This window comes from Triticum urartu, chromosome 3A, assembly GCF_056163025.1.
Source record: "Triticum urartu cultivar PI428250 chromosome 3A, HENAU_Tu73, whole genome shotgun sequence".
NCBI classification, from domain to species: domain Eukaryota; kingdom Viridiplantae; phylum Streptophyta; class Magnoliopsida; order Poales; family Poaceae; genus Triticum; species Triticum urartu.
In genome coordinates this window covers 435,366,312-435,389,791 of record NC_141875.1, presented here as the reverse complement: position 1 = coordinate 435,389,791, position 23,480 = coordinate 435,366,312, and the positions used below count along the sequence as shown (strand labels likewise).

Genomic DNA, 23,480 nt, shown 5'->3' with positions numbered 1-23,480 from the left:
AGACTATAACAATCATGCATAAAAGAGTTCAACAAAGACTCAAATAATATTCATGTATAGATCTGATCATAAACTCACAATTCATCGGATCCCAATAAACACACCGCAAAAGGTCATTACATCAAATAGATCTCCAAGAACATTGAGGAGAACATTGTATTGAAGGTCAAAAAGAGAGAAGAAGCCATCTAGCTACTGCCTACGGACCCATAGGTCTGTGGTAAACTGCTCACGCATCATCGTAGGGGCAAGGGTGATGATGAAGAAACCCTCCATGATCATTGACCCCTTCGACAGAGTGCCGAAAAAGGCCTCTAGATTGGATCTCATGGTTCTGGAACTTGTGGCGATTAGAATTGTGTTTCATCAACTCCCCTACGGTTTTGGAGTTTTTAGAGTATTTATAGAGCCAAAGGTTGGTGGAGGGAGTGCCTGTGGGCCCTACTACCCACCAGGGCACGCCTGGGGCCCTGGCACACCCTAGTGCCTAGTGGGTCCCATAGGGCCCCTCTGGTGCACTTCTTGGGCCTCCTGGGTGTCTTCTGAGTTGAAAAAATTCTCCAAAAAGTTTCATGGCATTTGGAATCCATTTGGTACTGATATTTTGCGAAGTAAAAAACAAGCAAAAAACAACAACTAGTATTGGGCACTATGTCAAGAGGTTAGTCCCAAAAAATGATATGAAGTTGCTAGTAAACGAGTAGAAAACATCCAAGAATGGTACTTTAATAGCATGGAACAATAAAGAATTATAGATACGTTGGAGATGTATCACACACCTACAAGTTTTTCTTTATAATCTTAATCCATAGGACATGAAAACCTCAAAAATTATATTAAACAACCACCTCATTATCTTTATCGTTCTAATCTTAATCTAGAGAGTCACCCCAATGTCACTATGGGTATATTTGAAAATTATACTAGATATGCATCACATAATCTTAATTGAATCCCAAAGGATTCAGGGCCAGATTTTTCCGGCACATTGGGGTAACTTCTACACGCTTTCATGTTCCCCGTGATGGAGGACCTCACTGAAGTCGCCAGTACATAACTATGGGGGAGACGACGAAAAACATATGACATTTAGTGTATCATATGTTTTATATCATATGATGTCCTCACCTCTCCGTGGACGTTAGTAAAGTGCCACATATCCATACCACACGCCGGATACAATGGCATCAATGTGGTAGCGACACTTGTATTATTGTTCCAAAAAGGCCTAAACCTCCAACAAATCCTGAAAACCTAATGTATTGGATAACTTCTCAACTCAACTTTATGAATCCGAGTTTACAAAGCCACGGCGGTTGAAGCTCATGATACTCATTGCTCTTAGCGGTGCTCCTCCCCGAAGCCCATTTTGTAGGTATTCGATTTCTTCAGCAGATGGATCAACTTGCACCTTCTTTCCCTTATCCCCTATCGAGGATGAGCTCACCATCACCATGGTCATCTAAACCCTAGGAGACATTTATTTGATCTCACCCTACGTCTCTCCAGCGAAGGACCTTGCTAGCCTAAGCAGGAGAGATAAACAACGGGAGTAGTGGTGATGGGCCCTATCGCTGGAGTCAAAAACCTAGTTCTCGCCTAGGTCATTTTTTTGAAAAACAGCTTGAACTTTATTAATTAGAAATAATAGTTACATCGTATATCAGAAGAGTTACAAGATTTTCCATGGGCTTCTCTATCCAATCCCTAGTAATGGAACATTTTGCTAATCTAGCAAGCTTATGAGCTACTTTGTTCGCTTCTCTATTACAATGTTCAAAACTGGTTTGTGGAAAATCACAGGCCATAAAAAAACAGTCCTTAAAAATTTCCACCGCTGCTCCCGCAGACTCTCCACCGTTCTTCATTGTGTCAATGACATCCATATTATCAGAATTAGTAATGAGACGATTGCAGCCCATTTTTTGTGCCAACAGTAAACCAGACCTGAGTGCTAACGCCTCCGCTGTCAAAGCATCCGCACAGTACTGAATCTTCCAGTTACCACCTACTATGAAATTTCCTTTGTCATCTCTGATAACAACACCCGCTGTGCCCCGTAGCTGATCATGATCAAAAGAAGCATCCACATTCAATTTAACAAACCCCATGGGAGGTCTGCACCATCCTTCATTCTTTCTCTTTGATTTAGGTGAGTGGGCATTTACATAATTCGTTGTTATAGCCCTAATCCCCATGGAGGTTTGAGACGCCTCTTGAGACTTACCCTCATGGACTAGTTTCCGTCTATTCCACCATAAATACCAAGCAGCTATAGCGATTAGTTCCCCTGCATTCCGGGAGCCCAAGATAGGTAATTCATGATCAGGCATAAGGAGTAAGAATTCAAGGACTGCCTCTCCCGTACGGTCAATGACGCAGGCTTTTTTACCACTTCATACAGCCCCAAATATTCCCACACTTCTTTTTCCTTCTGGCACAGAAATAATACATGTTCGAGCCCTCTTGCCCATCCAAACATGCTGGGCATATTGGCTGAGTTTTTATATGTCTATTGGCCAGTGTAACGCGACACGGTAGAGTCCCGTGGAGCGTCTGCCAAATAAAAATTTTAACCTTCGCCGGACAAGCTAATTTCCAGATCTTACACCAAATAGGATTGACCTTACTTCTACCCATGCCATCTGAGTATTCCAATTTCCTCCCATGCTGCTTTTTCCATTCCTCCACATACACTGATCGTACAGTGTATAAACCGTTTTTTGTATAGCTCTATGCAACAAAGTCCGACATATTATGCATAGGAATCGGGATCGCTAGGACTCTACGGGCATCAATTGGCCACAAAGTTTGTCTCACCAAATCTTCATCCCAACAATTCATAATTGGTTCAATGAGATCAAAAACTTCCGTCAGGAGATTCCCCCTTCTCGGTGTAATAATTTTCCTATCTGCACAATTTGGGATCCATGCATCTCTCCATATGTAAATCTTTTCTCCTGTTCCGACTCTCCATATATAGCCATTCCTGAGTGAAATAACTCCTGCCATAATACTTTTCTGCGTAAAAGAGGAGCCCTTTTTTAATAGCGCGCTCATCAAATCGCCCTCCGGGAAATACTTTGCTCTTAGGATTGTTGCACATAATGATTCAGGATTTTCCAAGAGGCGCCATGCTTGTTTCGCTAACAAAGCCAGGTTAAAACAGTGTATATCACGGAAACCCATTCCACCGTGGTCTTTTGGAACACACATCTTCCACCACGCCATCCAGTGCATCCTTTTCTGATTGTCCTTGTCACCCCACCGGAGTTGCGACATCGCGTCTATGATTCCTTTGCAAATCTTTTTAGGAATTTTAAAGACGGACATTCCATATGTTGGGATAGCTTGAACAACAGACTTAAGAAAAATTTCCTTTCCACCAGCCGATAACAACTTTTATTTCCATCCACTAATCTTCATAATAATACGATCAATCAAGAACTGGAAACAATCGCTTTTATCCATGCCCACATTGGCAGGTAGTCCCAAATATTTATCGTTAAGTGCCTCGGTCATAATATTTAAAATTGTACAGATTTGCACTTTGTCCTCCACTTTTGTATTGGGACTAAAAAATATACTGGATTTTTTGACACTCACCATTTGCCCCCAGGCGACACAGTAAGAGTCCAGAACTGCTCTAAGGGCCTCCGCGTTTGCAGCATTTGCTCGCATGAGGATCAAAGAATCATCCGCAAATAATAGATTGGAAACTGAAGGGGCTTCCCTGCTAACCTTTATACCGAAAATATTTCCCCTCTCCTCCGCATTTGCTAAAAGGGCAGTTAGGCCCTCCGTACATAACAGGAATAAGTAGGGGGAGAGGGGGTCCCCCTGCCTTAGCCCTCTGGTGGGTTTGAAGTTATCAGTCTCATCTGCATTAAACCGAACCTTGTACTCCACAGACACACATTGCATAATCAAGTTCACCCAGTTTTCTTTGAAACCCAGCTTCCCCAAAATTGCTTTTAAGAAAGACCATTCCACTCGGCCGTAAGCTTTGTGCATGTCCAACTTGATAGCACACAGCCCCTCCCTCCCTGTTCTTTTCTTCTTAATTGTGTGGAAACACTCATATGCTACTAAAATATTATGTGTGATCAGTCTCCCGGGAACAAGAGCACTCTGAGTTAGGCTGATAATATCTGATAGAATTAATTTCAAACGCGATGCAATCATTTTTGAAATAACCTTATACACCACATTTCATAAGCTAATAGGTCTAAATTGAGTAACCTTTTCCGGGGAGTTAACCTTTGGGATCATGACAATTGCAGTATCATTCCATCCTGCCGGTATTGAACATGTATTCACCGCCTGGAGGACCTCTTTTGCCAGGTCCTCTCCCAACATAGACCAAAATCTCTTATAAAAAATAGCATGTAGACCATCTGGACCCGGCGCTTTCAAATCACCAATGACAAATAAGGCTTTCCTAACTTCCTCTGCCATATATGGGGCCATGAGGGCCCTAATCACTTCATCTGTCACTTTTCTTTTGACAAGAGAGAGAACTTCCGGGTCTGGTTGAGAGACTTCTGATGTGAAGAGAGTTGAAAAATACCTTTTGATATAATCCTTCATTTCCGTACCTTGCACCCAGACTCTGTCATCCCCAAGCAATTTTTTAATCTGATTCCTTTTATTTCTTGTTGTTGCCGCGTTATGAAAAAAAGAAGTGTTGTGATCCCCATGCAATAACCAATTTGCACGACCACGTTGTACCCAGTAAATCTCCTCTTGTTCTAGCAAATTTTCAATGAGGACCAAAATCTCCTTTTGCCGTGCTTGGGAATCCACATTCATAGGACCCCTTCGTATCTTTTCCAACTCTTTTTTGAGCTTTTTTATTCTTTGTTTTGGGCCTCTTAAAAGGGAAAACTTTGTTTTTGCCACTCTAGTTTTTGCTAACTTTGCTTATGCCACTCTATAATTTGACATTTCACTTTTGCCACTCTTAGCTTTTGACAATATATCACTTTTGCCATTCCGTGGCAAAAGCAAAAAAATTAGAGTGGCAATTATGATACATTGTCAAAAGCTAAGAGTGGCAAAAGTGAAATGAAAAATTATCTTTTTGTCATGGAATGGCATTTGTGATGTATTGTCAAAAGCCAAGAGTAGCAAAAATGAGATGTCAAATTCTAGAGTGGCATAAGCAAAATTGGCAAAAGCTAGAGTGGCAAAAACAAAGTTTTCCCCTCTTAAAAACCTCACGATCCCAAATATGCAAATCTGACTGAACCGCACGAGTACGATCAGCGAGCTTTGGCCCAATACCCATCATTTTTTCCTTTTCCCATGCTATACGAACAATTTCACCGAGCTTCTCTTCCTTGAGCCATCGAGCTTCAAACTGTTTTACTCGTCCCCTTGGGGCATTAAAAATATTTACGTCAAAATATTCTGTATCCAATACGAGTGGATGATGATCAGAATGAACATGTTCCTCATTAATAATCGCGGCCCGAGGGAATTTGTTCGCCCATTCCACATTGCACACGGCACGGTCAAGTCTCTCTCTAGTATCGCATCTCCTCCAAGTGAAAGGGTCACCGATATAGCCCATATCCTCGAGGCCACACTCTCCTATACAATTTCAAAAATCTCTCATCATAGAATTTGGTCGCATTTCCACCCTCTTTTTCTGACGATAGTAATATTTCATTAAAATCCCCTAAGATCACCCAGGGGTGATGACCCAGATTATGTAAATTCCGAATATTATCCCATGATAACTTGCGTTCAGTCCAAACCGGATGACCATAAAAACTTGTGAATCGCCAATGTACATCTTCATCATTCATAAAAAGAATATCAATAAAATGAGACGACACATAGTTCGAAACAACTTTATTCAACTTATTATAATACAAGACTAGGCCACCGGCCCGACCATCACTCTCCACTACAATCATCGAATCAAAAGATAAAAAACAACGCAGCTCATCAGCTTCACATTTATTCAAGTGCGACTCAGAGAGAAAATCAAATCAGCCTTGGTGCGGTGTTGGAGCTCCAAGAGCTCACGAACTGTCGTGGGGGAGAGCATACCACGACAGTTCCATCCTAGGATCCCCATTTGGCCCGGCGGTCCTCCTCCTCGGAGGCCGCTGATGCGCCATCATCTCCAACTGATTCCCTCCTCTGTTGCACGTAAGCCTCCTCCTCCTCTGTTTCCTTTGCTACATGTGTGGCTATCCCATCACCATCCCTCATAGTTTCAACTCTACCCATACAAACTCTTTTATAAGAAACACTCATCTCACCATACAACACACCTTCATAGCTATCTATTTCCCTCTCAAAAGAATTTTTTTGGTCACTCCCTGTTGGTAGTACCCCAAATGGATTACCCCTCTTTTTTCCTATGGTCTTTTTTCGAGCACTCTCAGCTTTCTCATCCCCTCCCTTATTTTTACCTTTCTTCTCCTTTCTCTTTGTGTGGCCCTGCATAGGATTCTTTTTTGCAGCAAAAGTAAACATTGCAGATTCCTTTGCCGTAGCCGGGCTAGCTAGCCTCATGGCCACAGCTCCTGTAAGTGCCTCCAGCACACTAGGCGCGAACACAACCTGATTTTGCATGTTAAGAGAGCCAGCCGCATCAGGTACAGCACTGGCTGCACCCCTCGAGTGGATCCCCTGGCCCTCCTGGCCAGCAAGACACTCTACATGGACAGCATTAGTAGCTATCACTTGTGTAGTTTGGGGCATTCCCAAAAGTAGCCGCACATGGCCCTCCTAGCCTTGGTGCGAAAGGACTGTAGTAGCGCCCAAGCATGCAGCCTGGTTCTCCTGACCAGGGGCTCCACTTCCCAGGGATAGCAGCGACGCCACAGAGGCTCGGCCCTCCTGGCCAAGCTGCATCGCTCCCGTGGTGGAAGCCCCCCTTGCCGCTAGGTCCTGGTCCTCCTGGCCAAGACCGGCGCATACGAGCAGCCCTCGAGCCAGGTCCACCTGACCTGTAGCCGAGGACGTCAGCAGAGGGGGCACATGACCCCGACCCTCCTGGTCGAGTGAGTGCCCCCCGTGGCCTGGTCCCCCAGTCGGCAAGATCGTCGTCTTCGTAGACGACACAACAGCTTTCTCCTTCATAGTGAGATCACCTACAGCTTTGGTCACTTTGACCACCATTCCTTTGGTGGCCTTGGCTGTGTTGTTGTTCCTGTAGCCTGTGTACAAAAGGGCTCTTCTACTAGACGTTTGACCCTTCCAGTAGGCCTCTACACCTAGATTTTTTGCAAAATTTGCTACTCTGCTCTCCTTAGGAATCCTACAGAACCGCTCAGACACATGTCCTACAAGCCCACAACACTCACAATATGACGGCAGTTTTTCATAGTGAACATCATACTGAAGTTCTTCTTTGCTACCTAAGGGAGTAAATTCTACCCTACTCTTGATTGGCTCATGTAGCGGGATTCTCACACGCACACGCAAATACTTCTCTACAATCATATGGTTTTGGTGTGAAACGGCTATCACTTCACCAATTTGGCCCCCTAGGGACTTGCCCATATCTTCAGTTTTGAGCTCAAACGGGAGGTCACGAACCTGGGCCCATATAGCCATGGTTCCAAGATCCACCTCCGCCGGGTTACCCTTGCCGTCAAACTCGGCGAAGATGATCCCGTCGCGTTTGTGGTGACATGGTTGGGCCTTCAACAAAAAACGTCTGTCCACGTCGACGGAGAAGTTGAGGATGAACCTCCCGTCGTCGCTGGCCACCTCCTGAACGGTGACCTCACCTCGCAGCCTCCAAGGCGACGAATCACGAAGGTCATCGACGAGGATCCGTGGGTTTACTTGGAAAGGCGATATGAGCCTCCCTACCACCAAGAAACCACCGACGGCCCTTCTCGCTGCCTCCATGTCGACAATGAGCGGGAAACCATCCCCACAGGGCCGCCTCGACTCCGTCTTCCCCTCACCCTCAGGCAAGGGAGCCAGAACAGGAGATCCCCTCCCCATGATCGCTGGCACACTCCCAGACCCTTGTCCTACGTCCCTCTCCCCCTTCCCCTTGTCCATCTCTCCCCTTCTCACAACAATAGGCCCTCCCGAGAAGAGACAGAGGAAGGGAGGCAATATTTCCTTGTCTGTAAGATGAACTGGGGACCCAAGACACCCCCAACTGTTGTTGAAATAGGTTCTCCCCTCTCCCGAATTTGCCACATACGCAACGGAATTTGTGTACTTAACGAAAAATAAAGGAACATGAATGAGCAGTTTCCAAAGTAAATTCCCCCTAATTTCTCTCTTTCCCCTAAATGTGCAGATAACATTCCTTCCCTGATTCACCTCCGAATTGCTATACATATGAAATAATAAATGATCTTGAAACGGCCGTTCCCAAATTAAAATCACGTTTGTTTTTTCCTTGTCCCTAATTGTACAGAGGCTATCAGTATCCCAATTCTCCTCTCCTTCCTTAAACGCACTCCAAAGATTACTCTGCATGCGCCCCGAACCATGGGGATTTCTTCCCAATCCGGCTGAAAACGAATTTGATACCCCATCCACAAAAGAGAGCAATTTCCGCCTATTAATTTCCCTAAAATCTATCAACAAAGGCAAATCATTACCCAAATTGGCTTGGGCCGACCCCTCTCCCACGGACGAGACTTGCCTGCTCCCTTCTCGTGTGCCCATCCGTGCTCCCGCATACGTGGCTTGATCTGATTGGAACAAAATAAGGCCCGGCCCCACCCTCTTAAAATCAGGGGGGGAGATGATTAGATTAGAAAGAAAAAAGGAGAAAGACAACCGTTGGATTAGGTGGGAGCACGGATGGGAGCATGGGAAGGGAGCAGGCAAGCCGGATCCCTCTCCCACCAGATCGGATACGATCTCACCTGGATGCCCGCTAATCAACCTTTCTGCACGCCTCTTCATCCTCTCCCAGCACCTCTTCCGATTTGCGAATCGACGGAGGATTTCTCGTGATCTGACCTTGAAATTGTCCCACTCCTGAGCGCTGAAGGGCCCCTCATGGGTACCCACCCCCGTACGGGCATCTTCCCCCGCCAGAGAAACCGCCGGAATCGGCGCTGCCATCTCCCCCCTTTTCCCTCTCGGTTGCCATGCCTTGGCCTTGAGCCCGCTCCTTGCTTGGGCGCACATGGCGGCACCCACTCCCGTGCGAGCGCCTTCCCCCGTCACAGAATCCGCGGAAACCGCCGGGATCGCCGCCGCCATCTCGCCCGCTCTTCCTCTCCGTCGCCGCTTAAACGCGGGAGCCTTTTTTTCCTACCCCTGCGAGATTACCGTAATTGTAGCGGCCAAAAATTGCAGTTCTAGCCTAGGTCATGGTCTCAATGTAGGTATTCAAAATCAGGTGCTCTTCTAAAACCCTCACCGCCACCAACCACGGAGAAAAGCCCTCGAGGTTGAACTTGAACTGACTTCCACGTTTCACACCAAGGTAACGTGAAAAGTAGTGGGAGAAACTCCTTTCCTTTGCCGTTCGTTCGAGAAAGAAAAACTCGTGCTTTGCCCTGAAACAAAACCCACGTGCGGCCGCATCCCGGAGCTGACTGCGTGGGGCGGCCGCTTGACGCCGTCTCGTTGCTCCCACCAACCCCAAGCCCCCAACCCCTGAACCGGAACCAACGGCCAGGATCGTCTCGGGCCCGAAAACCCACGGCCGATCCCGTCCTCATATGGATGCGCCATCTTTTAATACGCCCAAGCTCGACACCCACTTCCCTCCCTCGGTCCCTCCCCACCTTCCCCCTCCCTCCCCCTAATCCGGGCCTTGGTGCGGGCGAGGTAGCGGCGGCGACAAGACGAGCAAGGCAGCGCGCCGCCACCCACCCATGGAGTCGCTCGCCCTCCTCAGCGCCAAGCCCGGCCTCTCTCTCCGGGCGGGGCCCCGCCTCCCGCTCCCGCGCCTCCGGGCCGCCCGCGCGTCCCTCTCCACCGCGTCCAGCTCCAGGCCCGCCGCCCTCCAGTCCCCACTCCTCTCGTCGAGGCCCCCCTCCTCGCAGGACGCCATCCTGGGGTATGGGCTCTTGAAGCGCAGGACCAGTGCTGGTGCTGGCGTCTCTTGCAGCGCGGCGGCCGCGGCGGCGGTGCCGCAGCCCCCGGCGCAGCCGGAGGTCAAGAAGTTCCTCGGCGTGGGCCTCCCGACGCTCAAGAAGATCGTGCCCCTGGGCCTGATGTTCTTCTGCATCCTCTTCAACTACACCATCCTTCGGGACACCAAGGACGTGCTGGTGGTCACCGCCAAGGGGAGCAGCGCGGAAATCATCCCCTTCCTCAAGACCTGGGTCAACCTGCCCATGGCCATCGGCTTCATGCTCGCATACTCCAAGCTCTCCGACGTGCTCTCCCGGGAGGCGCTCTTCTACACCGTCATATTCCCCTTCATCGCCTTCTTCGGCCTCTTCGGCTTCGTGCTCTACCCGCTCAGGGATGCCATCCATCCCACCGCCCTCGCCGACAAGCTTCTGGCGGCGCTCGGCCCGAGCTTCCTTGGACCGGTAGCTATCCTCAGGATTTGGAGCTTCTGCTTATTCTATGTCATGGCCGAGCTGTGGGGCAGCGTCGTCGTCTCTGTCCTCTTCTGGGGTTTTGCCAACCAGGTGAGTTTTACGGCTTTGGTTTTTTAGTTTAACCTTGGAATGGGCAAATGTCAGTCCCGTCGTTAGTTTCCAGGCTAATTTTATACAGTAGTTTCGACCGTTCACAGTCAAATATTCGAGAACAAAACTTCTCTCTGTCAGAATGGTTAGACAGTTAATGATGACATAAATGGGACGTGCTCTTTGTAGTGGTATTTTGTAGGTCCTGCATTGTTGCATTTCGCATTGCATTGTATGGCTGAAACTGTTGGTTGAGGTCTATGTGCTTGTTGGCTTCTCAACCTGAATTAGGTTTGAGCTGTTTTCAGCCATCAACTGGTTGTGTATATTTGTTTTATGTAACACATGGCTGGATATGGTTCGCACCTTCTAACCCCTTCTGAGATAGTTATGACTACCTTGAATGGAAGGGTACCTTGTTCATACTTGATATGCTTGATATGCGCTTGTGGACATTTTACTAGCTGCAATTTCTTTTGAGAGAGACAATCAGGACAGCATTCTTAAACTTGCTAAAAATAAGTGAACACAAAGGGGAACAGAAAGATAATGTATGAAAATATTCAGCAATGTCACGTTTAGCACTTGTTTTTCAGTGGTTCAGTTATCGTAATTTGATGGCTATTCTTGTTAAGTTATTATCGTTTCAGATGTGAAACATTCTGTTCTGCAGTCAGTTTTATTGAAAGTACCTCTAAGTGTGAGTATTTAGAGCACATTAAGAAGACAGAGCTTACGAGCCTGCACTGTGACTTAGGAGTGAGGGAGTTATGTATCTGAAGACAACACTCCACATAAGGAATTGTCGGTGTTTTATTGCAGAAGGATCTGGTAGTTGGTTTCCACTTCCAACAGTTGCTTTGCGATTAACTCTTGTTAGTCAATCATAATGCCTGCCAGAGGCGAGCAACAGGGGGGGGGGGGGGGGGGTATCTGAAGAGTAGGAGCTCACTGCAGTAGTTGTTGGTGCACTGTTGTGGCTAAGGTTGACCATGGTGTTTGTTATTGCTGTCCATTGGAGAGCAGACTGCTAAAGAAAGGGTACCTTTGTGATGGCTTTGTTTGTCCATGTCCTTATTGTGCCTGCCATATGGAATTTTGAGTTCGATATTTGTTTTATATTTGCTCAGCTTTCTTATTAAATGATAGCCCTTCGTGCTCCAGTTGAGTTGATTAAATCATTTTCAGATCACCACAATCGATGAAGCAAAAGAATTCTACCCTCTATTTGGCCTTGGGGCAAATATTGCCCTTATCTTTTCTGGGCGTACTGTCAAATATTTCTCAAATTTGCGGAAGACAATGGGTCCAGGAGTTGATGGTTGGGAGGTATCTTTGAAAGGAATGATGGGCATAGTGGTACTTCTTGGGCTTGTCATTACTTCCATCTATTGGGGAGTGAACAAACTTGTGTTGAATGATCCTTCTCTTCCAAAATCTGACCACAAGAAGAAAAAGGTCAGTAGAATACTTGAATGTGCTTCCCTTTTTATTACCACTTACATATTCTGATAGCCTTTGTTTCAACAGAACAAACCTAAGCTTAGCATGAAAGAGAGTATGAAAGTTCTGATCTCTTCAAAATATGTGAGGGACCTTGCTACCTTAGTCGTTGCATATGGCATTAGTATCAATCTTGTGGAAGTCACATGGAAATCGAAGCTCAAGGCACAGGTAAATTTTTCTGGCTTTTGTTTTTCTTCTTTCCTTGTACTCCTTTAACCTTTTCATCGCAGTAATGATTCCTTATTCATTTTGGCAGTTCCCCAGTCCAAACGAGTACTCATCTTTCATGGGTGATTTCTCTACCGCAACTGGAATTGCAACTTTCACAATGATGCTGTTAGGTCGGATTATATTCCAAAGATTTGGCTGGGGAGTGGCTGCCATGATCACCCCCACAGTTTTGTTGCTGACTGGCGTTGGTTTCTTCTCTCTGATTTTGTTTGGGCAACCACTGACTCCCCTGCTTGCCACGTGGGGTATGACCCCTCTTCTTGCGGCTGTTTATGTGGGTGCGCTGCAGAACATATTTAGCAAGAGTGCAAAGTACAGTTTATTCGACCCGTGCAAGGAAATGGCCTATATTCCTTTGGATGGAGATATGAAGGTTTGTTCATCCTTCCACACTCCATTTTTATCTGTGTGATTCCTTGGTATATTTTCTGTGAAAGAACTATATTCATTTACTGATGTTCTTTTCTGCCTAATGGTAATTCATGTATGTTAATTGGTTGCTTGATATACTCTAGCAAATTCTTGATTGAATATATGTAAATACTACTCCCTCCGTTACTAAATACTCCCTCCGTCCGGAAATACTTGTCATCAAATGGACAAAAGGGGATGTATCTAGAAATAAAATACATCTAGATACATCCCCTTTTATTCATTTGATGACAAGTATTTCCGGACGGAGAGAGTATAAGTCTTCTTAGATTCTAATATGGACTACATACGGAGTAAAATGATTGAATCTATACTCTAAAATACGTCTACATTCATCCGTACGTAGTCCATATTCAAATCTCTAAAAAGACTTATATTTAGAAACAGAGGGAGTATAGTAAATAATTTATGCATAATTATCGGTTACTGTCAGGAGGAATTTAGTATGGCAACTTGATAATCTGTTAAATTTTCTCAGGATGCAGCTGAGAGATACTACCTTTATTAAATCTCATGCAGAGCTCAGCTGGTCCTGTAGTTGGATAACAACATTACTTGTTTTTCCAAATCTCTAAAAAGACTTATATTTAGAAACGGAGGGAGTTGTAAATAATTTACGCATAATTATCGGTTACTGTCATGAGGAATTTAGTATGGCAACTTGATAATCTGTTCAATTTTCTCAGGATGCAGCTGAGATGTGCTACCTTTATTAAATCTCATGCAGAGCTCAGCTGGCCCTGTAGTTGGATAACAACATTACTTGTTTTTCCCTGCTGCCGAATGTGTTGTAGACATATAAGTACTTTCAACAAGTGCAATTCCTTGCTGCGAGCAGTCTTAGAAGATCAGTGCACATGTAGCCTAGTCCAGTAAACACCATAGTACCATATTCTCCTTCATGTTTCCTGGTTCGCCCCATGTTTGGTTAGCTAATTCTCAATTCTTCAGAACTCACTGACTGCACCATTGTTATGCCGCACATGCTAACTTTTGTTCGATCCATTTGCAGTTGAAGGGAAAGGCAGCCATTGATGTTGTTTGCAACCCATTGGGCAAGTCGGGTGGTGCGCTGATCCAACAGTTTTTGATCCTGATATTTGGCTCTTTGGCAAACTCGACCCCCTACCTTGGCGGTATACTGTTGGTCATCGTGCTTGCATGGCTAGGCGCGGCAAGATCATTGGACAAGCAATTCTCAAGCTTGGCCAAAGAGGATCTCAGAAAGGAGATGTCAAAAGAGAAAGTAGAAACGGCGGCACTGAAGGAACCTGAGGCGGCTACTGATGTATTGGTGGAGCAATCAAATGGAACTGAGAACTCACCATCCAACTCATCTCCAGCTCAATAGACCGGTCAACCTTCTTTGGAGAAGCCACAGGCAGGAGGAGACTGGTTACGTTGAGCAGAAATAATGATGAAGGAACGATTGACGATTTCTTTTCCAAGTTTGTAACAGTGAGCAGCATCAAGAGGTGCTGGTTAGTTTGTAATGTAAGCAAATTTTGACAACTGGTCTGGAAGGCTAGGTGAGCCGGTGTGGAAATTCAACCATTGTTGCAATTCTATTGTGTCTTTGCAAAATTTCCGTCACACGGGCTCTGAAATTTACCATGTCATTGCCTCATTGGTGCCTGGTTTCGTTTCCGCTGGAGTGGAACTGCTACTCTCTATAGACAGGAGCAAGCAATGAATTCAGCATGGCCAACGGTAAGCCAACTATGATATCTTACAAGCTATCCGGCGACGGATTTTGTGTTTGCCATTGTAAAGCTCGAATCGTATCAAACTTGCAGTCTCATCTCATGTTGACACTTTGTGTCCAATTCGACTATGACAGCCAAGCGGAGCATTAGCAGCGGCTGGCCGAGAGCCGAGAGGGCAAAGTAGCAGAAACATGTGAGCCCATCTTTTTGTTGCCCATTTCTAGGTCGGCTCATAGGGCGGCCCAAGTGGTAGGATGATGTGATCACACAAATAGCAAACCCCATGTACACATAGGATAGGAGGACCAGATTGCATGTACGTGCGTGCAATATTTGCCAGATGAATTGATCCGGAAATCGTGTCATATTCCTCGTGGCGATCGAGTGAGATCTCCAGCCCTGTCCCTCGTCTGACCCATGCTTCTCGGTCTATATGCGTGGCTGCTTGCTCGTTCTGTTCATAGTATTTGCTTAAATTGCTTCCGTTTTGGTTTTTTTGCTGTTGTAACGAGTGTTTTGGTCGTCCTACTAGCGGATAATTCCGCGCGCGTAATAAAGCCTAAATGCGCGGGTCGTAGAACCTGGGATGGGAGTCCTTGTGCTGCTTTATGCAAAAGCTAAAGAGGACGTGGACGGATCACCTAAATTCGGACGCCAAAACCACACACATCCTCCTCAGCGCTCATGTACAACGGCTAGTGCTTACGCTTTGCTCGTCTACTCACTCGCGGGTACAGCTACAGAAGCTCTTGTGACCAATTTTCTCCGCCTGGTCCTTCTCAATATTCTCCATCACACAACACGTGATTTGACATTAAGCAGTTAAGCGGCAACGTCGGCAAAGAAGCCGTCGAACAGTCCAGAAACCTCCCCATCCCATCTGACACGAGAATGACGTTGCATTATGACGATTTTTTAAAGATGGGCATTATGACGAGTTAAGGGCATCTTCAACGTGAACTCTCGAACCGCCCGGCATTCGTAGGATCATGAGGTCCGAACATGTTATGTCATCCAACGCGGGTCTGTATCGACCCACTCGGCGTTCTGGGCGCACTATTTCCCACAAAATGTGAGACACAATTAGGGTCTTAGGGGTGGGGGGCTTTGTCAGAGTTCGCACCGTAGTCATGTATGACTCCGACACCCTAGGCCCACAAATCCCCCTCCCGGTTCCATTTTGTTCCAATCCGCCCCTTCTCCCCTTACTTTTGCATCTGCACCCTCCTCTTCCGTCGCTGCCGCTATATCTATCCGAATGGTACACAATCATTGCCGCACCTCCGCAACCAACACCGACGCCCCAACTCGCCTTTTACGATGGCGTCATCCACCCATGACCCGTCCGTAGGCAGGTATTCTCCACTGCCCTGCCGACGTCGTCCATGGCGGACTGGTTTTCCCTTGTCTGTAGATGGATGTCGGAGCAAATTTGCGCGTCAGCGTTTGAGATGCCCTAATATCGACTGTATCCAAGGCTGGAGTTTCTCCAACTAAATCCCCCCAGGGTGTCGACGACTTGAGTGGGGAATGGTCATGTGCTAGAGGCCGTACCTTTGGAGTAAGACCTCAACAAGGGGGTGTGCAGCTTAAATGTAAATGACGAGCATGGAGAGGCCAAGGTCATTTGTAATTAGGTGTGGTTGATGCAAGAAGACTGGCGAGTTGTCCATGGGGCCCCCCTCCCAAAAAAAATATTGTACACTCTCTATCACGAGCTCACAGCCGCAGAATGTGGCAATGACATAGTTACAAAAACTTGCATTTTATTGTGCAACTTAGAGCATTTACCGCACGGCGCCCAATCCCTCCTTAAATGCTCGGGTGGACGGCCCGATCAGTGATTGGTAAAAAAATAACCCAGATGAACGCCTCAAACGGACCTCAAACGCCCAAACTGACCGGCACCCCTTATATTCAGTTCAAATCTGGGAGGATATGGGAGGCTCCGTCGGGACCGACCCGCTCGGGGAGGGGGGGGGTGCCCTAGCCCGACTATTTAAGCCGACCGTCGACACCGAAACTCTATCCATCCGCTGGCGCCGCCACTTCCCAATCGTTGTCCACCACCACTAGTAGCCATGCCGCCCGATAAGGAGCTACCAATATCTAACACCGGAGCGCCGGCTGCAGCTCCTTGAGCAGATCTGAGAAAGGCGCTTAGCCGGGATCGTTGCGGGGCTACCTCTGGACGCGGTGGATCTGAAGGAGGACTTGGAGGTGGCGGCGAAGGAGGACGAGGATGATGTGAGGGACGCGGATCTGCAGGCGGAGCAGCAGGCGATCCTCGATTCCGTCCGGTTGGAATCAGAGGCGAGGCCAAACACCGTCGTCGGCAGGAGGCAGAGCATGCCGCGGAAGGCTACGAGATGCTTGCGTATATGGATGAGTAGGAGGAGTCGAGCCCTCCTAAGCGCCCATCTACCCGGCGCCTGACACCGACGTCGTGGACATCTCCAACAACGAAGCGTAGTACCATGATGTGCGTAGTACGTAGAATTTCTTTTGCATGGTTTGTATGAATCTAGGTGATGAGAGACTCAGATACATAGCATAAGTATGGGACGTGACCGGTCTTTGTCCGCGGACGCACCTATCATGTCCGGGCGTTTGAGGGGGTAGATTTGTCAAGTCCGGCTGTAGATGCTCTTAGTATCGTATCTGATAGCATAGCCTAAGTTTTTTTTTTTGCATGGTAAAGCACTGTAGTTCTCTCTTGGTTCACAGACGTTTTTCTTTTTCTTAGAGATAGAGAAGGTACATACCGGATTTATGACAGAAGCACGCACAGGGACACACGACTCCTTATCTAAAAACACACTCACGCCATCACCTGTCCGCATCGACCAAGCCATCACCTATGCGACGGCCCCAGCGGCATGGAGGGGAAAACAGAGGAGGTACCACTCGCCACTCGGATGATCGTGGGGGCCTTCGTTGCCACGTCTGGCCAAACACCTCTCCCATGAACAAATCCCACACGCTACCTTGCCCACTGTACGTACAGACACAAGCAACACGTACGGCCGAGACGGTTCGGTTCAGCGGCAGATGGTTGGCGCCGGCGGCCAGAGACGAGAGAAGGTGGACGACACGGCGATGCCGGCCATGTTGAGTCCCTTGGCGCCGCCCCAGTCCGGCACCGGCACCCACCTCCACTCGCCCCGCGCGCGGTCGTACGACAGCCACACCAGGTCCCACGCGCCCCTGCAGTTGGAGATGAGCACCAGCCTCATGACACCCTCCCTCTCCGCCAGCAGCCCCGTCATCACGGCGTACGGCTTCCTGAACCCTTCGATCAGCTCGCCCGGCACCGTGGACACCAGCTGCCAGTCGCCTCCCACCTCCGATCCGAGCCCGTACAGGTCCACGCCCGCCACCACCTTCACCCGGGTCCGGCTCGGCTCGTCGATCACCGTTGATCGGACCACCACGGCGCTGCCGTCGCCGTACACGTGGAGCCGATCGCCGTGGCCGCCGGCGTTTGGGTTGTGCGGGAACCCCGGCCGGAAGAAGACCGGCCTGTCGACGCCCGGGCCCGAGTACACCATCACGCAGTCCGGCCCGGCGTGGGCAGCGCACAGGTACGTGCCGTCCCCGTCGGGACCTGCCGGTGCGGCGGGACCATTTGCCAGCACCGCCTCCGATGATTGCCACGCGTCGGTGTCAGACTGGTACTCGAAGAGAACGGGCGTGTTGTTCACCATCTCGGCGAAGAGAAACCTTGTTGGAGAGAAAAAGGAAAGAAAAAAAGATGAGACGTATCATCATCAGATTAAATCGTACTTCTACATCTACAAAACAATCAGATGAATAATAACAGCTGTGAAATGTAATACGAAGAGCGTCAAGGTTAGTGCTGTTTTTTTACAGAGAAAAGAAAAGAGAAGAGGATTTCCAGAGTCCTCCGAAAGAAAAGGACGTGTACCTAAACTGGCTTGATCCGGGGGGATCGGCCACGAGCTTGAGGCCGAAGCGACGCCAGGACGAGGTGCCGCGGGGGCCGAGCGGGGACGGCGGGAGGCGCCGGGCCGACTGGGCCGAGAGGTCAACCACCACGAGCTCGCGGCGGCCGTTGGCAGCGAACAGGAAGGAGCTGCCGGATGCGGCGAGGAAGTAGAGGTCCTCTCCCGGCGGCACGGCGGGGGAGATGATGTCCGAGACGGGGATGCGGAACCAGCGGCCGGACGGCCCGTGGAAGCCCCGTAGCGCGGCGCCGCGGGGCGGGAGCTTCTTGAACACAAGGAGCCACGCGGCGGCCGGGGCGGGTCCGGACGAGACGGAGGACAGGTGGTAGAAGCGGCGGAAGTCCGGGGAGGAGATGAGGTGGGACAGGGGACGGGCGACGGAGCGGACGCGGAGCAGCTCCGGGAGCGCGAGGCGGATGAGGATCTCGTGGAGGAGCTCCGACGGCAGGAGCAGCAGGGTCCCGAGGGCCGTGGTGGCGGTGCTCGCCGGGGAGGAGTGGTGGTCGCCGGCGAGGTGGTGGTCGGACATGGGAGGGGTTTGTTGAGGTTTAATTTCTTGGGGATGGGGATCGGGATTGTTGGTTTGGGAGACAAGTTTGCCGGGTCTTGCTCTTTATACAGGGCTGGCGAGACGGTTTTTCGGTTGTTTGACCTGGTGCGCTAAATCTCTAGTTCATCGGGTTTTGGATTTCTTTCTTGTGGACAGGGACGAAGGAGAGATGTTTTATAGTGCTCCGCTCACTTTATTCTACGTACATGAAAAAAAGAATTCTTTTGTGTTCTCTGCTCTTCGGGCGGTGCGTGATCCCACTAAAATTGTTTTCAGTGAGGCTAGTCATAGTGGGAGTAACTTAGCTAGTAACATAGCGTACTCTAAGAAATTTTTGCTTATGTGGCAAGTATTTAAATGTGAGGTGGCAAGTATTTTATGTGGCAAGTATTTGCCTATGAAAAGCCCCGCTCCGGCCGCGCCCATCACCGGCGCCAAGACCAGGCTCGCTGCGTCCAAGGACCACCACAGACGACATCGCCGCAACGGCTTCAAGTCGTGGCCCCTGGGCGTCTGGCATCATCTGGGAGTAACCGAAGAGCCTGTTGAGTTACCGGAGCGCGATGGCGACCGCGCACGTGCATGACCCAAATACCCTTCTATTCGAGTGCTGGGGCGAGCGCTGTTGTTGCACGGTTGGAGCAGGGCCTTGTTCACCTCCAGGGCGTTGATGGTGTCCGCGGTCGCGGTAGTGAGAGAGCTTGCTAGGGGAGAAGGGTGAGGGTGCAAGAGGTGCCTGGTGCATTGGGCTGCTCGGCAAGGACACCTCCTAATGACAGCCCCCTCCTCCCTCAACTCTCTTTCTCTCCCCTCACCCTATCTCTCTTTCCCTTGCTATGGATCTCACCCGTTGCTGCCCCTCTATGCAAATGCGTCGTCGAGCCGTCGTCGACAACTCCATCCCCGCCACCATAGGAGACCGCGATGCGGAGCATCCCACGGTCATCCCCATGAACCTACCTTCGTCTCCCCAAGTGCCAAGTGGACCGATGACACAAGCACATACAAGAGCTCTCGAGACCGAGGTGACACATTTCCTCTCGCAACTCCCTTTCGAATCACATGAGACATGGCTACTACCTCAAACGGAGACACTTTGCATACTCAGTTACCAAGGAACCAGCCATGGCAAAGCCGAGTAGCAAGGCCGAACGACAGAGGGAGAAGAACGCGAAGACAAAGAAGAAATGGAGCAAGACAGGACTTGCCCGGATGATTTGGATGAAGCCCGGACAATCCGGGCCTCATTCCAGAAGATCCGGGTAATGTGCCCGACGACCACAACATGCCTCCAAACCAAGTCGAAACATCCAAACCCACCCAGGCATCCGAACGCCGACCCGGATATCCGGACCAACGATGGCTGCAATGACACAGCCGGATGATCCGGGCGACCGCTTGAATCATTTGGACCCCCAGAGCCTGGATCATCCGGACCGTGCCTGCGTGCATGACTTGGGCCGAGGCCCATGTACCTCTACCTACCCCTAGACTATATATACTCCTCCTATGCCCATGTTTTAGGATTAGCTTAAGATAGAGATAGAGCTTTGCTCATCCACTTACCTCTCCCATGGAGATCAAGGCCTCCATGTGAGAAGATCCCCCAAGTAGATTCAAGACCCCTTCATGGGAAGATCCTCCTAGGATTCAAGACCTCTCTCCTTCAAGGATTGGGATGAACTAGCTACCCTTTGTACCCTCTTGTGTTGGATTTGGATCCTTGTATCTCTTCTTTGTGTATGTGGATTTAGCACATGTGTGATTTTGATCTTGTTGATTGAGTGTTTTCCCTCTCGTGTTCTTCGCGGGATCCCCTCCAATTCGTGAAATATCAGCCATTAGGGTTCCACTCTGCATCATCTTGGTATCATGAGCCACGTTGATCACGAATTTGGAGTCCCTGCCCCCACGTTCTAGCCTAATTTTGTGTGTTTTTCACCAATTCCGAAAATCCCCACAAAATAGTCATACCCATTTTTGGGTGATTTGTTGGTTTGATGATGTTTTGTTGATTTTGATACATGGATTCATTGTGTCGCAAGTGGATCTAACATTCCTCACCATCTCCACCACGAAATCCACCCCGAAATTGCCCCATTTTTTTCTTCTTATCCATGATTTGGAGTTCTTCTCGACCCCATAGCCATGCGGAAGACCTGCCCGGATCATCTGGACATAGCCTGGATCAGCCGGACCCGATCGGGATCATCTCGCTTCCATTGTCAAAACTGAATTTTCGTCCGAAAATTCCAACCACCTCCCCACTTTCGCATCGTCAACTCCGAGCCCCACCATAGCAATTTGTAGGTACCGGGAGTATATTGACCAAAGGGGGTGGATGGGAGATTCAAAATTTCTTTTGAATGTTATCTTTGAGAGAAGAAGTAATGATAGCTCGAGCATAGTAGATAAACGGGTTTGACTATCACGATGGTAAAGCAGTACACAAGCAATTGCAAGAGCATGAATGAAAACTAGATGCTATCAGTGAGGTAAATTCAGTCATATGAGATAGCACTAGAGTACTGCACAAAATACAAGGGAGATATGCTGCAGATTACACACGAAGGATAAAAGATCAAATTGTATGAAAATACATGTCATCGCTGAACACGAAAGATAATTCCTGAATCAAATAAAAGGTGAGTAGAAATAACCAGTGGTGCTCGATGGCGAGAAACGTATTTGGTAGAACAGTTCGTCCTTCTGCCAAAAGGATTAGGTTTGGTTGAAGGGACTTGTGATTGAACACAGGAGCAAACCTCTCTCTGTCCCATTCTCCTTCAACTAGGAGCTGATTAGACTCCAGTTGATTTCACTCATGGTAGATGATTATCGGCGATCTCCAAACCTTTGACAGGTTTCCTTCGCAAACCACAATTACTCTTGGTTGCTGAAGATCTTGCTCGGTGAAGATAACAACTCTTCAATACTCGAGCCGACACCTATCTGTCTAGAGAGTGCGCAACTCTCAAGAGTAATAGGTACAAGAACTCTAACTCAGAGCTACTATGATGCTCAACCACTGTCTAAGTTTTGGTTCTTGGTTTTCTCTCGGTGGATTTTAAACTCAAATCCCTTGAAGAGGGGATGCTCAATCAATCTTCTCGAAAATCTCAAGTGCAGCAGCCAACGGATAACATTGGAGCGGGATGGCTATTTATAGCCGCAACCTTCCCTAAGGGAAAATGACCAAAATGGACATGTGTGTCAACCAATGGCCGAACGACATGAGTCCAACGGTCGGAAATTGAGCAGAACGGTAGCATTCCTTGCGGAGCAAGAAATGCTAACTCCTCAGTTCGAAAGATATATCCTACAACACCGAAGAACTATGAATTTTGCTGACAGGTAATCATTTGGAGCATAAAGAGATTCCTCTCATACTTTCGTAGGTTTGGGCTAAGCATCCCAATGGATCTAAGCTTCAAGAACATGTACCTGTCTTAATAGTGCGGAGGTCCTAACACTCAAGAAAGAGAAGAAGAGCAACTGACTGAATTCTTCGTCTTCGCTTCGCCTTCGGTCTTCTCACTCAATTTTCTTCAGAAAACCTCTGAACCAATTGCTTCACAATGGCAATAGATTTTAAGGGGTCCACCTCTTCACATCAATATTCTCGCTAGAATGGCCTCGAGAGATATGACACATCTTATCTGTGTCTCAAATACTCTCCGGTGAAGTTCCTCGAACTTGACACCAAAGATGGCATTCTTCTTCGGTTATGCATGGACTTTTTCTCCATGTGTGCACTAGCAAAGAAATCAGTACACGTCTGTTTCTGTCAACAATCTCCAAAACACAAGAGGGCAATAATTGCGCCAACAATTTCCCCCTTTTTGGACGATTGTTGACAAAATAGAATACATCAAAGGATAGATAAAGTGAAATGAAGTGGGAGTGAATAAAACAAGAGATACGAGAGTAAAATACGAAGATAAACATGCTTCCCCTGAATGTAAGCATTTTGCTGAAGATGTTTCATTTGAGGTTATGCTTGAGAGATAATCTGGAAGGAACCGATGTGAATCTTCGTGTGAGAAGCATTGTTGTTTTGTAGCAATTGTATCATCGAACAATGCTCTCGTTCCTGTCTGATATCTTTACCTGCGACACACAACCTTGAAAAAGATTTGTTAAAGAGTATGAATACTTTGAAATGATTTGTCGCAGAAATAAGCCATGAAGGTTTACTCAGAACAGAATTAGGATCCACAAGAGATACAGAGTCCATGCAGATTAGATATGCACGGTATATCACAACGAGGGATACTTCATTTCAAACTGAGTGACATTCAGATGGAGTTTTCCTTCAACAACGATGAAGAGATGTATCTAAAGAAGGAAAAACATCACATTGGAAAGACTGAATTTATATGAAATTCGAGAATCAAATAGATTCAGTCTGAAGACAATTTTCTTCTCCTGCATTGTTAGATAATGAAGTATAGTGACGCAGAAGAAAAGAATAACATGGATTGAGACAGTGGAT

The 23,480-nt window shown here is 47.9% G+C and overlaps 2 protein-coding genes and 1 pseudogene across 2 annotated transcripts; 1 reads left to right on the top strand and 2 right to left on the bottom strand.

Moving 5' to 3' along the window:
- Positions 1–5,895: 5,895 nt before the first annotated feature.
- Positions 5,896–9,600, bottom strand: LOC147979987 (uncharacterized; annotated as a pseudogene).
- A 115-nt stretch (positions 9,601–9,715) lies between these two features.
- On the top strand, positions 9,716–14,327 carry LOC125544245 (plastidic ATP/ADP-transporter). Its single transcript, XM_048707860.2, has 5 exons — positions 9,716–10,592; positions 11,781–12,050; positions 12,123–12,266; positions 12,355–12,702; positions 13,774–14,327. Exons 1-5 carry the CDS (start codon positions 9,825–9,827, stop codon positions 14,110–14,112), a joined length of 1,869 nt encoding a protein of 622 aa, XP_048563817.1. The 5' UTR covers positions 9,716–9,824; the 3' UTR covers positions 14,113–14,327.
- Positions 14,328–17,183: 2,856 nt separating this feature from the next.
- On the bottom strand, positions 17,184–19,123 carry LOC125544243 (GRAS family transcription factor family protein). Its single transcript, XM_048707859.1, has 2 exons — positions 18,396–19,123; positions 17,184–18,190 (listed from the first exon to the last, which is right to left on the bottom strand). Exons 1-2 carry the CDS (start codon positions 18,962–18,964, stop codon positions 17,509–17,511), a joined length of 1,251 nt encoding a protein of 416 aa, XP_048563816.1. The 5' UTR covers positions 18,965–19,123; the 3' UTR covers positions 17,184–17,508.
- Positions 19,124–23,480: the final 4,357 nt, after the last annotated feature.